Below are 14298 nucleotides of genomic sequence, written 5' to 3' on the forward strand. Positions count from 1 at the left end.
TCCCTCTGTTTCCAGGGCTGGATGGAAGACCAGGCCTCCTGGGCATTAAAGGTGAACAGGGTCATGCAGGATACTCAGGTGTCCCTGGACTGCGGGGACCTCCTGGCCCTGGAGGTCCTTTTGGCATTAAGGGAAAACCAGGACCTGTGGGATCAGCTGGCCTTCCAGGAGCACCAGGTATGTCACGTTTTCAAATGCAGACAACTTGCTGGGCTGAACTCTGCAGTGTTGAACAAGTGTGGGAGAGAGTTGGCATTTGCTAGGAGTGAGTTCCTACCTCTAGTTACAAATAACAGTGCAGATTTTGAGACTGTTGCCTTGGACTCTGGGCAGCTCCTAAAAATGTTGTCCCAAAGTATAGCAGAAAGAAGAAATCTTGAATGTCTTGGTATTTTTAACATCTTTGCTCTTACCTGCTGGCTGTATCATTGACTAATCTTCATCTCCCATTTTCATGACAATTAATTCCTAACGTGTGAGGTTGCTTGAAATGTGACTTAGATCAAAAAATTATTGGTTTCCTCAGCACAAGCACTTGTCTTTTCTGTCTTCTCTTCACTGGGGCAGGAGATAAATATATTTCCCTTCACTGAAAGAGAAAAAACCCACCTTTTGAGTATAGCAGTATCTCTCAAGCTGCAGAGACTAAAGTGTTTTGTAATGGTGTATGCCAAACTGGAGAACCAAGCAAAGAGAGACCTGGGAATTGGTAGACAGTGGTCTAGGACATAACTCTGGGATATAACAGTGCCATTGTGATATGTAGAATGACAGGGCTGGAGCACAGTGGCAACAAATGAATGAAAGCAGGAACATCATTTGAGATGAAAATCATAGAGTTTTTAATTTATTTTTAATTTTAATATTAGCATTCCTTCTGCCTCTCTACTGTTTCACATTTATGGTCTGTATACCACATATGACTTTTCTTCAAATGTTTTTAAAAAACCTCCCATTGCTAGGATGATAAGCTCCAAATAATCAAAGTTTTTTGCAGCTGTTGTCTCTCTGAATCATTAATTTCTTTTGTACCCTTGTTCTTTCTGTTCACATATTTTGTCGGTTTTTTCCCTTCACCATGTTTCTATTCCATTTATCATCAACTCTCCATTTCTGATGTCACACTGTTTGGTTATGGGTTCTTCACATAGGCTGTCAAGGTGAGAAAATGCAGTGTAGCATAAAAGCTCCTGGACTAACAACCCGGCTTTTAATGCTACAAGAATTGCATTGACCATAGGTGATACCCCTTATCATTGCTAATCAAACCAGAAGGCAAAGAACCATTGGAAGGAGAATGCTCAGAAGGTAACAAAGCTTCAAGCCTATAAGGAAATCCTTAATATGCAGAGATTTTAAGTGTGTGTGTGTTTTCTTTGTCTTCTTAAGTAAGGCAGCCCTTTCATCGTCTGCTTCAAAAAATACAGGGTTGTAGCTTAGAAGACTATAACAAAGTAGAACAAAGCTTGAATTTTGGGTGCTGCTACTGCTGCAAATGCCATTTTTCAGAAGCCACCCGATTTTTTTTTCCTTCTCTTCATTCTTTTGAATCTGAGCATTCTGTTTTCAGTGGTTTGAGCCTTTATTTAAAATCGTAAACTGTTACAAAGCTTCAGCTAGAAACATTTAGAGGCAAAACAGTGCATATGGTGTTGGTTTTGTGACAGCACAATCAGCTCGTTCCTTTAGTGAGCAATTTGCTCTGGAGTAACTACCAAGGTGGAAAAGAAACTTGTGAAAACAAGCCTCTCCAGCTGATCTCTGGTTCCCCCAGAGGCTGGGGTAGGTAGCAGAAGCTGACAATAATGGTGCTCCCCATTCTGGTGTGGCTGCCTTGATGATAAAGGTAAGGCTGTGCACTACAGGTCAGTGTCTGGTGGTCAGAAACGGCCACGTCATAAGGGGTTTCACTCTCGCCAGTTGTGTAGTGATGTAGGCAGTAACCCTCTCCATAGGTATTTCATCATTAGTTGACTAATGCTTTTGCAGTTCTGAGCTTTCTGCCTTCTCGTAGGCTGCATGTGCCGTAAGGTCCATTTGTCATTAAAAACAACGCTGTGTTTAAAGAGCTTGGGGAGCTGCCCCAGACTGTCCTGGTGCCTGCGTAGTACACTCTGTTGAGGTCCTTCTTGTGTTGATTCAGGGCTTCCTGGAGCCAAAGGCGTGGCTGGGGATGTAGGTCCACAAGGCCCTGCTGGTATGAAAGGCTTCCCAGGTCTCGATGGTGCTCCAGGATCTCCTGGGGAAAGAGGATTTGTGGGGCCACCCGGACCTTTTGGTCAAGACGGACATCCAGGTTTCTCTGGGCCAAAAGGTACGTGTTTCAGTCTTGAGATTACTGTGCTCACTAGTCATAGAGACTAATATGCCCTTTCTATTTCTATTTCTCAACATTTCTGTGCAGGTGAGAAAGGGTCTTCTGGCCTCCTTGGTTTTCCTGGCATGCCAGGACTGCCTGGTGTCCCTGGAGTGAACGGGTTTAAAGGAGCTCCTGGCACAGCTGGAGGAAAAGGAAGCCCTGGAGTTGTGGGACTTCAAGGTCAAAAAGGTGAGAAACAGCTGAAATGGTTTTTCTGGATGTGCAGCAGAGGGACTTGGGAGGCTGTTCTGAGATGTCTGTGTCTGGTACCTTGTTTCAAGCTCTTTTCTTCCCTGTGAAATGCTTTGGCCTGTTTGACAAAGGTGCTGAGCACTTACTGATGAATTTGCATTAGGAGACATGGAAGTTGTGTTTTTGTCTGCAGGCTTCTAGTGCTTTGTCCTTTCCCTGCTGGGTTATTTTGCAAGATTTCCTGACTTCTTATTTCTTCAGGTGACAGAGGTGATATAGGTCCACCAGGTCTTCCTGTTCTTGGGACTTCAGAACAAGCACTGCAAATCAAAGGAGACAAAGGAGATCCTGGATTAGCTGGACTTGGAGGATTCCCTGGACCTAGAGGTATTTCACAACACTGCAGTTGGTTGCTAGTGTCAGTTGTTCAGTAATTGGGCTTGTTGTCAGTGGAGCATGGTCTGCCCTTCTCACAGTGCCTGCAGTATCAGTGTTTTCTGTTCTGCCATTCCAGCAAGGCTTGCATCTGGCAATTCTGAATTTTGAGAAAACAATCTTCCTTTGCAGCTCTGTTCTGCAGATCTAATGCCAGCTCTGTTGTATTATTAACTGACATTACACTCTTCTGTATAACCCAGGTGATAAAGGACTCCCAGGAAGCCCTGGGCAGCCTGGTCTCCCTGGTCCAGTTGGGTCAGCAGGCAAAGAGAAAGGTCTTCATGGTGACCCAGGTTTCCCTGGCCCTCCTGGACAACCTGGGCTGCCAGGGCAGAAGGGCACACATGGTATCGTGGGATTTCCAGGAATGCCAGGAGAGAGGGTAAATACCTTCTTAAGCATCTTCATCTTCTCTGATGCTCTTAGCAGAATCCTGTGTTCTGATTGGTACTTCTGTAGCAAAGCAGCAGAAGCTGGCAGGATTTTTCCTTACAAATATTCCAGATTGTTTTTGTTTGGCTCATACCGTTAAATGACACTTTTGTGGTGTCATTTAATTATTACCATTAATTATTGCTAGAAATGCAGTATTTCTTCCTACATCTTTGTGTTCTGTTATCCCACATAACCCAGACTTGGGACAGCAAGAATGAAAGGGAAAGGCTCATTTTAGTTGGGTTGGTTTTTTTCAGGGTTCAGATGGCATCACAGGAACGCTTGGATTCCCAGGACCTGTGGGCCTCCCTGGTCCAAAGGGTAAGAAATCTTTCACAGTGTACATGGTCTTTCAGTATACACAGTCCTAAAACTAATGACATAAAGGAATGAGTGGTGTTCTGGAAGTGTCCACTGCTCTCCAGTGACTGGCCCAGAAATACATGTCCCCTTGTAAGGGGCTTCATTCAGACAAGACCCATCCTAAGCCTAAATACTTTATGGTCCATTGAAAGTTTGGCCACAGCACTGTGTGAACCATTTCGGACAGTGCAAGAGGCACCTTCTTCTCTCATGTCCTCACATCAAAATGTGAAGTGCAGGATGTTGTGGCATTACCTGTAAATGTCTGTCTTATGCATTTGCATGAGTGGATCTGCATCCATTGCTGGTTACAAGTGTTTTCAGACTCAGATGCATCACTTGCTGTTGACTTTGTTCGCTCCATGAATTTGAAGTTTAGCAAGGTTTATTTCCATAAACAAGAGAGCTCTGGAAACCTCTGTCAATAATCAGTTACAGAATGGCCTTTCTTTCGCAGGTGACCAGGGAGAGTCTCTTGGTGTTCCTGGCATTGCTGGAGCAAAAGGAGAGCGAGGGGACCCAGGGTTCCCAGGTAAAATATCCCTTGATTGCTCACTTGAAGAGTGAAATTCTAGACACTAAACAGGATGACACTGCCAAATTTGGGTATTTTTGTAATCTATGAATTTAAATACTTTAGCCTTCTCCTGGAGGTAAGATCTGAGGAGTCTGGAATCTGGGTGGGGCACAAATCTGGATGACAATGAACATGTCTGAGACCAGCCCAATTCTAATGCTGAGTCCACTTTACTTCTTGAGGAGGAACTTGTGAACTTGCACTGGTATTTGACATCCTGGGAGTCCAGCCCAGGGCCCTGACAATGGCTAAGCAAACACGAGTGCTGCAACCTCAACATACCACGTTTCTCATCCTCTTCACGCCTTTCTCCAGTCTGATTTGTGCTGTATGTTTTTATCCTTTCAGGAGAGAGAGGGAGAGAAGGACTCAAGGGTGAGCCAGGCTACCCAGGAAACACTGGGGTGAATGGACCCAAAGGCAGCCCAGGAGATCTTGGCCAAGAAGGACCAGCAGGTACAGGACGAGGCCTCTTCAGTTCTGCAGCTCAGGGTGTGACTGGAACAACCTCACCTTGATTTCCTTAGCCCTGTTTGGTCTGTCTCAGCTGAGGCTTTGGCAAGGAGACTGGAATTTCTTGACATCAGTGTCCTCTCAGTCAAATATGGTGAATCCTGCACGATCGAAACCTAAAGGAATTCCATTAACAAATAAGAAAGACCTCCCTTAGATACAAGCAGTAGGAGCTTCTTCACAGCTCTTTCATCTCAACACTTCTGTTTGCTCCCTCTCTAGAGCCAAACCTACCCAGAAGGACAGCTACAGGTGCCTTTGGGTTGTGGGGTTACTAGCAGGTAGATTCCCAAATAGTTATCAAGATCAAGGGTTGGGCAACAGTGGAAGTTATTATTGAAGTATTTTATTTGATAAACAGTTCAGTTTTGTGGTATGTGAATTGTTTCAGCGTCTCACTTAGTGGATGATAAAGAATGTCATTGCTATGATTAAAATAAAGAGCCATCAAATGTGATGTGTGATGCTGGTAGTGAGGAGAGATTTGGATCTGCTTTTGCTTTGTTTCAATAGTAGTTTATTCATCCATCTTAGGAGTCAAGTGCAGGAACAGAAGCTGTAAGATGGAGCTGTTTCAGCCTGAATGTGATGTGTAGTACAGAAATATTTGTCTGCTTTTAGGAATCCCTGGAAATGCTGGGCCCAGAGGAGTCCCTGGCCCACCAGGACCCCCAGGACAGCCGGGATCTGTTGGATTCCCTGGAGCTCGTGGAGCAGCAGGACCTAAAGGTATATCTGGAGCCTGCACATGGGGGGAGAAGTTGGGTCAGAAAAGCAGTGTTTTGGCCAAGTTTATCCCAGCAGGCAGGCAGGCAGGCAGCACTGATGTGTGGGCCAGCTGTGCGTGGGAAACCAGCTCTGCTCTTGGCAATCTGTGCAGCACCAGCTGCTAGAAATGAGCAGAGGAGTGGTTGGAAAGGGAGGGGCTCTTGCTTGATCCCAATCACTGGTGGGTGTTCACTGAGAGTAAAATTGGTGAGAACAGTGGGAAGAGCTTCCATGAAGGAAAACTTTGCACTCTGTGTTCCCCTGTGTGCCGGGTTTCTCTTAGGCATTGTATTCTCCATGAAGCATCTTGTGCGTTCCCATCTAACGAGATTGTTCGGTAATTTGTTCACTTACGTGTTCCCATTGTCTCCTCAGGCTTTCATGGATTTCCAGGTTTGAATGGTCTGAATGGCTTGCCAGGCACAAAAGGGTCTCCTGGAACACCAGGTAAAGGAAATGTGTAGTGGAAGTGTCATATCTGGGTAAATGCATACACTGCTCCATCATGAGAGCAGTGTTTCCCACAGAATTCCCCTATTTCATCCAGTTCTGGATTTAATTATGACCTGAGAAAAAGACTTCAGGACGCTGAATGTGCAGGAACAAATTCTCCTGTGCCAGTAAGAACAGGATGCAGCCTGTGGAGCTGAGGAGGCTTTTCTGGTGATGGTTCTCCTTGAATTCCTGAAGGACTATGTCACTGCTGGAAAACTGATGGAGTGAAATCATGAAACTCTTCCATTTCTAATGGATGTTTGATTTGAGCAGGGCAGCACCAAATGCTTGCTTTGAGTTGGGCTTAGTGTTGAAATGTTTCTGTACTGCTTTTTAGAGCCCTCCATTATATGGAGCTCAAGGAAGGCATCAGTAAAATCAGAAGCTTATTTCTTTGATTGTATTCCAGATTCTGCTTTTAGGAAGCTTTTGCTGGATTTTTTTCTTATTTTTGATCATATGAAATAGAATATTCTTCTCTTTCAGTTGCTCTATTGAAAACAGCAGGGACATTAGTAAATGGCTGATTTCTTTTTACCACTTTGTGTAATGATTTAACTGCTATTAGACAATTAGAATAGGCTCTCTTATCTTTGTTAACCGTGTTTATTTAGGTCTGAGTGAACCTGGACTGAAAGGACCTGCAGGTCTCCCGGGTACAAAGGGTGAAGAAGGTTCTCCAGGCCTGGGGAGAGGAGCTGTAGGATTCCCTGGACCAAAAGGCTCAGCAGGAGACATGGGTAAATATTGATGTTCTGTAAGCAAGATGTACTGCAGCTCAGATGAATGGGTTGCATGGTCAGCAGAATTAACAAAGAAAAGCCACAAAGGTGGTTAGAAGTTTGACAGATAAATGTTAGAGCTGTGATGTGGCCCTTTATTTGAGAAACAGTCTTCAAGTTCTGTACCTCTCCTGAACAGCACAATGTGTAATTTTTCCCCTCATGTAGTGAGATGTCTCTTTGTTCTCCTCAATAAAAGTGCTTTTCAGCCACTACTTCTGTCCATGTCTGAAATCCATGAAGGCCTTTGGGGACAGTCTCACTTAGTATTTCTTATCCTAGGTCCCCCTGGGCCTATGGGACTGCCTGGCTTGCCAGGAACACCTGGAGCTTCTGTTCCTTCTGATATCCGTGGGAGGCCTGGAGATGCTGGCCATCCAGGAACTGATGGCAGTCCAGGTATGTGTGTAATTTAAAGGTTTTGTCATGATGTCATTGGTACCCATTCAGTGCCTCACAGCCTTGCTGGGGAGGCTGAGACTTTTCCCTGGCCAAAGATTTGAAGCCACAGCTCTCCTTCTCCTAGGGAATTTCTGAGTCGCCAGGAGCTACCATGTAGGGCAAGGGCTACTCTCAGGCCCAGAATTTGGATCTGGATTATTGTGGTTAAAAGGATTAAAGTGGATATGAGCAGGTGGGGTTTGGATCCTTTCCTTTGGGAGGATGACACCCTTGGAAATGCAGACCCAAACAATTACTGTCCTCTAGAAAGACACACTGGGGGTAGCCCCAGCATTTATTTTGCCCCAGGAACAGATTTTGCTAATTAACTCTGTTGTCTCCAGGTTTTCCAGGTCTACCAGGACCACGAGGGCCCCCTGGCCCAGCTTCTGACCAAGGTGACACAGGCAGTCCAGGTTTCCCCGGTGTCCTTGGCCTGCGAGGCAGTAAGGGCGACGTGGGACTCACTGGTCCAGTTGGACTCCCTGGAGTATCTGGATTCAAAGGTAACCTTGCCTTGAAAGGATCGGGGGGTGGTTTGGCAGATGTCATCTCCCCAGTGTGAATGGCTGTTGGGTGGTGAGTGTGGCCTCATTCAGGTGTAACAGCTGAGTTTCATGTCTAAATCTTCCCTTTTGGCTCATGCAGGTTTTATCTACTGACTCTAAAAGCAGCACAATGAGGCCAGCTCCAGGGCTCCTCAGTGTGCTCTGGATGATTTTTTTCCTCTTACCTTTGGTGGTTTTTTTTCTGAGTAGATGGTGTCCACCTGCAATGGTGCTGTGCTTGTCATCACAGTTACCCCCTTGCATGTGCTCTCTAGGCAAAGACTGGAGATGCTCTTTCATCCCACCTGTCCTGTGTGCTCAGAGGCATTAGTGTGGTGGATTTACGTCTCCACAAGAGCCTAAGAGGATTGTAGGAGTTAAGAGATGTTCTGGGCTAAGGCAGGGAACGTGTTGCTCTCTCTTTGGTCTGTACCAAAGGAGGATAAAGGGCAGCTGCCCACAAGATCTTCAGGAACAAGGTTTCAGAGAAACCACACAGCTCAAAAGCGAGGAAAGGATGCAGAACCACTGTCAGATGAAGACCTGCTGTCTCTGTAGGCTGTTGGACCCCCAGGCCTCTGTGCTGTGCCCAGTGATGGATTCCAAATAGAAAAGATGTGTTCTCCCCAAACATTGTCCCTGGGTTACCCAAAGAAGCAGAGGAGTACTTTCAATCAAGTGTAATTAGGTAGCAGTGGAAATTCTTGCCTTGAGGCTCTGCAGCCATTCTGGATGTCAGAATGGGCACAGATTTCCTTAAGGGTTGTGGTCCCCTCCATCTGAGAGCCAAAATGCAGTGTGCTTCCCAGAGCCCCAGGAGCCTGTGCTGAGCCCCTGAGTGTTGAGCTGTGTCTTTGCAGGTGTCAGAGGAGAGCCTGGCCTGATGGGGATGCCGGGTAAAGATGGGCCCCCGGGGGATCCCGGTCATGCTGGGCTGAAAGGGGAAATGGGCCGTCGAGGTGAGTGCTGGGGGATTTAGAAACCTGCAATTTATTGCACATGGTTTGGGCTGGGGAGGATTTCAGAGCCCCCTTAATGGGATTATTTGGGAGACTCTTAGTTTCTTAGAGATTGAAGTAAATTAGAAAAAGCTTGACATACTTTTTACAAGATCCCCAGTGCTGATGTACAAAGGTGATTTTAATTTCTCATTCTTCTCCTTTGTATCAGAATTGGCACCAAAACTGTGATTGTTTTCTTTTTTTTGTGATGTATTTACACTGTCATTTGCCCCATGTGCAGGTCTCCCTGGCAGACCAGGGGCTCCAGGAATAACCCCACAGCCAGAAGAAGTCACAGCCCCTGCAGGCTTACCTGGTCTGCCAGGAATTGATGGTGTCCCTGGCTTTGATGGAGATCCTGGATTCCCGGGCCCAGCTGGAAAACCAGGTGAAAAGTACACTCAGATCACTGAAATGTAGCAGTCTGTGATGCAGCTGATACAATACCAGGTATTGTATCAGTGGTCAGCATTCAGCACTAGGAATTACTTGAATTGTCAGCAGAATAGAGTAACTGGGGAAGTGGTGGGAGCTTCAGCCTGAGGTTTGTATTGTTTAGCAAAGCAACTTTGGTGGGTCTGGCACCTCTTGGCTCTCCAAGGCCCAGCAAATCACTTTCTCAGCACTGCCATTAAGGTGATTTTTAAATGTTAATATTCTCTTTTACTGAAGCCTGAGTCTTAGGTCTGATGTAGCTTCAGGCTGAAGTTGGTCACTTATCTGAGATCTCAGTGTTGCATTTTCAGCCCTGTGTAAATTCAGCTGTACCTCTCGATCCTTTAAGAGACAGCAGATCAGGTGGAGTCCCTTATGGAGCTGGTTGGTTGTAACCACAGCTAGTGAAGAGTGAGCTCTCACTCAGCATGGCTGCTGACAACCTATTTCCCTTCTGGAAAATGATCACAGGAGTGAAGGCATTCATATGGGGAAATGATGATACAAATAATTGTATTTCAGGTGCAAAAGGTCTGCCAGGAAGATCTGGTTTGAAAGGACGTGATGGCTTACCTGGAACACCTGGCATAGCTGGGGATCCAGGACCTTCAGGTGCCCCAGGACCACAAGGATTTGAAGGTAATTTTATGATTTGGGGAGCACAGATCAAAAAGAAGCAATCAGTAGACTTCTGTTTGATTACAGAAGAGACCCTCCCCAGTAGCCAGTTAGGACCAGAGGGTGTCAGTGGTCTTGTGTTTTGTATCTTCATTGAAGAAAATTCAGTCTTCAGTGAGGAAAGTCTTGTCATATGTCCTTGTTGATGTCACTGCTGGTGTTTCCCTAGGTACAATTCTGAACCCCTTTTGGTTTTAGTGTTTTATGGATGTGGGGATCATCTTGAGAATGTAAAAGAGTGATATAGTATTCACAGTGACCAGAGCTGTGAGGGTTGGACAGCAGAGGAAAAAAGGCACAGTGAGAAAGAGAAGGAATATCATCCTGGAGAGCACTGTAACAAAAATGACTCCATTGGGTTTTGGTTGGTGCTCTGAGATCCTCAGAATGACTGTAGTGTGAGGTACACATTGTTGGGCAAATACAGAAAATTAAATGAGGTAGGGAATGGGTGGGTGCTGAGAAATGAATGATTTGTAACTGATAAGTAGTCTATTTATTCATATAACAACCATCAAAATCTGGGATCCTCCTTGTACAAGATGGACACAAACACAATGCCAGCAGTGCCAAGGTGGGGTAGAGGGCCAGCTGATGCCCACACTGGTTACTGTGACAGTGACTCCTTTTCTCTCTCCCAGGTGTTGCTGGGAAGCCGGGCCCACATGGTCTGCCGGGAATGCCTGGTCGGAGCGTGGGTGTTGGATACACCTTAGTGAAGCACAGTCAGTCAGAGCAAATCCCACCGTGCCCCATAGGAATGAATAAGCTCTGGGATGGCTACAGCCTGCTGTACGTGGAGGGGCAGGAAAAGGCTCACAACCAGGATCTCGGTGAGTTGACAGAATTCTCTAAGGCATAAACAAAGGAGCAATCCTCTCTGGCAGCACAGAGGCTGTAGCAGAGGTGATGGCAGCCTGCTCGGCTGGGATCTGTGCTGGGAGCAGCGTCACTCGTGCCCTCCTCCACCGTGAATGTGCTGTGTGTGAGCTGGAGAGTTTGGCAGATGCCTGGTCTGACCCCTTCTCCAACTGTTCCAGGTTTTGCTGGCTCATGTTTGCCTCGCTTCAGCACCATGCCTTTCATTTACTGCAACATCAACGAGGTGTGCTACTACGCCAGCCGCAATGACAAGTCCTACTGGCTCTCCACCACCGCTCCCATCCCCATGATGCCGGTGGACAGTGCCCAGATCCCACAGTACATCAGTCGCTGCTCTGTGTGTGAGGCACCATCCCAGGCCGTGGCCGTGCACAGCCAGGACATCACCATCCCACAGTGTCCCCTGGGCTGGCGCAGCCTGTGGATAGGATACTCCTTCCTTATGGTAAGGATTCTACTGCTGTAAACATTCCTAGATCTCCTCTTGGTGAGGTCACTGCGACTCTATTCTGTGAGTTACTTACAGGAACCTGAAGCCCTGTCTCTTCTTGCCCCAGTGCATTTCTTCTTCATCAGCTGAGGTGCTGTAGCTCTTGAAGTTTGTTCTGTTTAGCACCTGCCCTGATCAGGTTGGATGGTGATGCTGCTGCCTGAGTTCTGTATTGCCACAGATATTCTTTGTTCTTCATGCATTTGAGTGTGAAAATGCCAATTAAACTACAGCATTGACTTAATCCTCTCTCTCAGTGGAAAAAGTTTTCCATTGCACCCTCCTAGAGGCTCATTAGTGTAAGATTGTTAGGAAAATATGTCAGCATTATTATTTCCAGATGTTCCCAACTTTCAAGTGAAAAGCTGGTTTGCCATTATAACAGGCCTGTAAATTCAGCCTAAGTATGTTCCTTTGCTTCTTCCCCTCTAGCCCTGACTCAGAGGGCAGATGCACAGAGCCAAGGTGTAATTTTGGTTGCCTATTTCACTCCTTTTAGCATCAGAGCTGGCAGAGTCCCCTGGTTACCTCCCCTTCTGTTCCTTTGAGCTCACTAAACTCGCCCTCTTCATTTCAGCACACTGCAGCGGGGGCAGAAGGCGGAGGTCAGTCCCTTGTCTCCCCCGGCTCCTGCCTGGAGGATTTTCGTGCCACTCCGTTCATCGAGTGCAACGGTGCTCGGGGAACGTGCCACTACTTCGCCAACAAGTACAGCTTCTGGCTGACCACGGTGGAGCAGTCGCAGCAGTTTGTGAGTGCCCCCCCCTCGGAGACCCTGAAAGCGGGACAGCTGCGCACTCGGGTCAGCCGCTGCCAGGTCTGCATGAAGAACCTGTAGGAGCAGCAGTGCAGTTCCAGCAGCAGGCCTCGTAACCCCGGATTAGCCATTGCTGATTGAAGGAGGGTGAATCCATGAACCTGTTTGGTGTGTGTTTGGGTGAATCAGGACAGACGGAATTCTACAGAAATCAAGTGTCAAGTCCAGTGACTGCGCACAGAGGAAGGAAAGACCACTTTTTTTAACGAAAATGGTGCTATGCTTTTACTTCAGTGGGTTTTTTCCTCTCATTTGTGGCTACCTCAGGAAGTCTCTGTGAGTTCCTTGTTCAGACTGGAGAGCAGCTGACACCTCACACCACTCATGTCCGAGGCACTTGCCAGTCCTCATCCAGAGAGACTCGTCCAAAGCTGTGCTAATTAGTGTCTTAGCAAACAGTATTTGCTGTAGTGTAAGGGACTGAAGACTCATTCTCCTATAAAATACAGAACTGGCTAAAAATTATGTGTGTTGTAGGTGGCTTGGAAACACCATGCATTAATGGTTGATAACTGATTTTCTTAGAAAGACTCAAAAATTAACGTTTTGCTTTGCTTATTATCCAGATGGAACATTCTTTCTTCCAGTGACAGGTAATCATTTCTAATTCAGACTGTCATCCACAGTTGACCCTAAAGAGCTACGAAAAATGCAGTTTTTGACGTGAAGATGAATCCAAAACACCTCCAGTATTTTGCATAGCTTTATATTGAAATACGTTCCAGGTAAAGTGTTGACTTCACGGTTTGTGCTTATCTACCTGCAGTCAGCAGGAATACTTTTATTACTATGAACACATATTTCCTTTCTGAGGCAGCCTTGGCACATTTGCTTTGTAACTAATCAAGCTGTGTGAGTTTGAGAAGTAGAGCTTTTGCTGGATGGCACACGAGCTTATGCAGACATGAGAGTAAGTGGGTATGGGATGTACATTTTCTACTCCCAGTCAATGTGTTGTAAACTGCTTCCTCTGGGCTTTCTTACTGTTAAAAAACTGTATTTCTAGTGTACACACTGTCAACTAGTCATGCTTTCCTTCAGGGCATAATTAAAGAGAAGTGCCACCAATTGGATTATCCTTGTGTATTTTGAGGGAAAGGACATTTCAAAGGAGTGCCTAGAAAATACACTGTCACCTTGGCTTAAAAATCTAAAATTATTCAGACAATTTTTCTAATGCAAGACTGAGGCATTATTTTGAAGTATGATTTCTTTATGAGGCTCTAGGGCTCTAACTCTGTCCAGCAAAGTACTTGAGAACATATTTGCTTTTGAGCACATAATTTTTTTACCTTTAATGATGATTACATGCATAACACATTATTATCTTCCAAGACAGTGGGGCAGAGAGCTCTGCATGTTCTGGAGTTGAACCACACTGGAGATGAGCAGGGAATTTGTGAAGGACAATGTCGTCTTTCATTTCACTTATTCCTAATTGTGAACGATCAGCAACTGCTTTGGATGTGTTTTGCAGATATCCTTAAGGCATTTTAACCCCTGAGTGGCAATCCTTTCATGCTGGATACCCAGTCTACTTCTTAGCTGCCCTGACAGCATCGTGTTGGATTTACATCCTGGGTTCCATTCCCCATCAGCCCCATTTCCATCAGTTTACCCCACTCCAGAATCCTTCAGGAGCTCTGAGGGGCTCAGGCCTCCTCTGACAGTGCTACCCCATGGCCAGGGGTGGGGAATGAGCACGTTGTGCTCCCTTGAGGGGTTTCTTTAACTGCTTTTCTTCTTTAGCAGTCACTGCTCAAGACTGAGCATTTCAGAGCAAGGGCTCAGGTTTTTTAGTGGGGAGGAGAGGGCTGTAATTGCTGTCACAGGAACAGTAAATTCATGTATTAACAAGTCATGCTTTGTTGTTCTTTTTTTTAAAAAAACCCATGCAGCAAATCCACGGAGAGGGGGAAGAAAGTTCTGGTTTTCCTACGTGTATAGTTTCCAAACCATGATTAATAAACATTGAAGGCAAACAAGGTGAACTGTGAGCAGGTTATGACGATTTTTCTTGGAAATCACACTGGCCCTGATGAAGAAGTGCAAGTGAGAGCAGACAGCATTCACGATTTCTCTAT

At 46.0% G+C, this 14298-nt stretch overlaps 1 protein-coding gene across 1 annotated transcript in view; it reads left to right on the forward strand.

Moving 5' to 3' along the window:
- Positions 1-14084, forward strand: part of LOC114065833 (collagen alpha-6(IV) chain-like) — a 38209-nt gene extending 24125 nt beyond the window's left edge. Inside the window, exons 25-44 of the mRNA XM_027900024.1 lie at positions 16-177; positions 1152-1160; positions 2144-2314; positions 2405-2548; positions 2813-2938; positions 3190-3371; positions 3682-3745; positions 4245-4319; positions 4713-4820; positions 5499-5606; positions 6021-6092; positions 6755-6880; positions 7205-7321; positions 7708-7869; positions 8772-8870; positions 9154-9300; positions 9870-9986; positions 10667-10858; positions 11066-11352; positions 11975-14084. Of these exons, the coding sequence (XP_027755825.1) occupies positions 16-177; positions 1152-1160; positions 2144-2314; positions 2405-2548; positions 2813-2938; positions 3190-3371; positions 3682-3745; positions 4245-4319; positions 4713-4820; positions 5499-5606; positions 6021-6092; positions 6755-6880; positions 7205-7321; positions 7708-7869; positions 8772-8870; positions 9154-9300; positions 9870-9986; positions 10667-10858; positions 11066-11352; positions 11975-12235 (2729 nt within the window). The 3' untranslated portion in view covers positions 12236-14084. The remainder of the gene's footprint in view (positions 1-15; positions 178-1151; positions 1161-2143; positions 2315-2404; positions 2549-2812; positions 2939-3189; positions 3372-3681; positions 3746-4244; positions 4320-4712; positions 4821-5498; positions 5607-6020; positions 6093-6754; positions 6881-7204; positions 7322-7707; positions 7870-8771; positions 8871-9153; positions 9301-9869; positions 9987-10666; positions 10859-11065; positions 11353-11974) is intronic.
- The last annotated feature ends 214 nt before the right edge of the window (positions 14085-14298 follow it).

This window comes from Empidonax traillii, unplaced genomic scaffold (assembly GCF_003031625.1).
Source record: "Empidonax traillii isolate 1590-97213 ecotype Southwest subspecies unplaced genomic scaffold, ASM303162v1 scaffold20:size5563877, whole genome shotgun sequence".
NCBI lineage: Eukaryota > Metazoa > Chordata > Aves > Passeriformes > Tyrannidae > Empidonax > Empidonax traillii.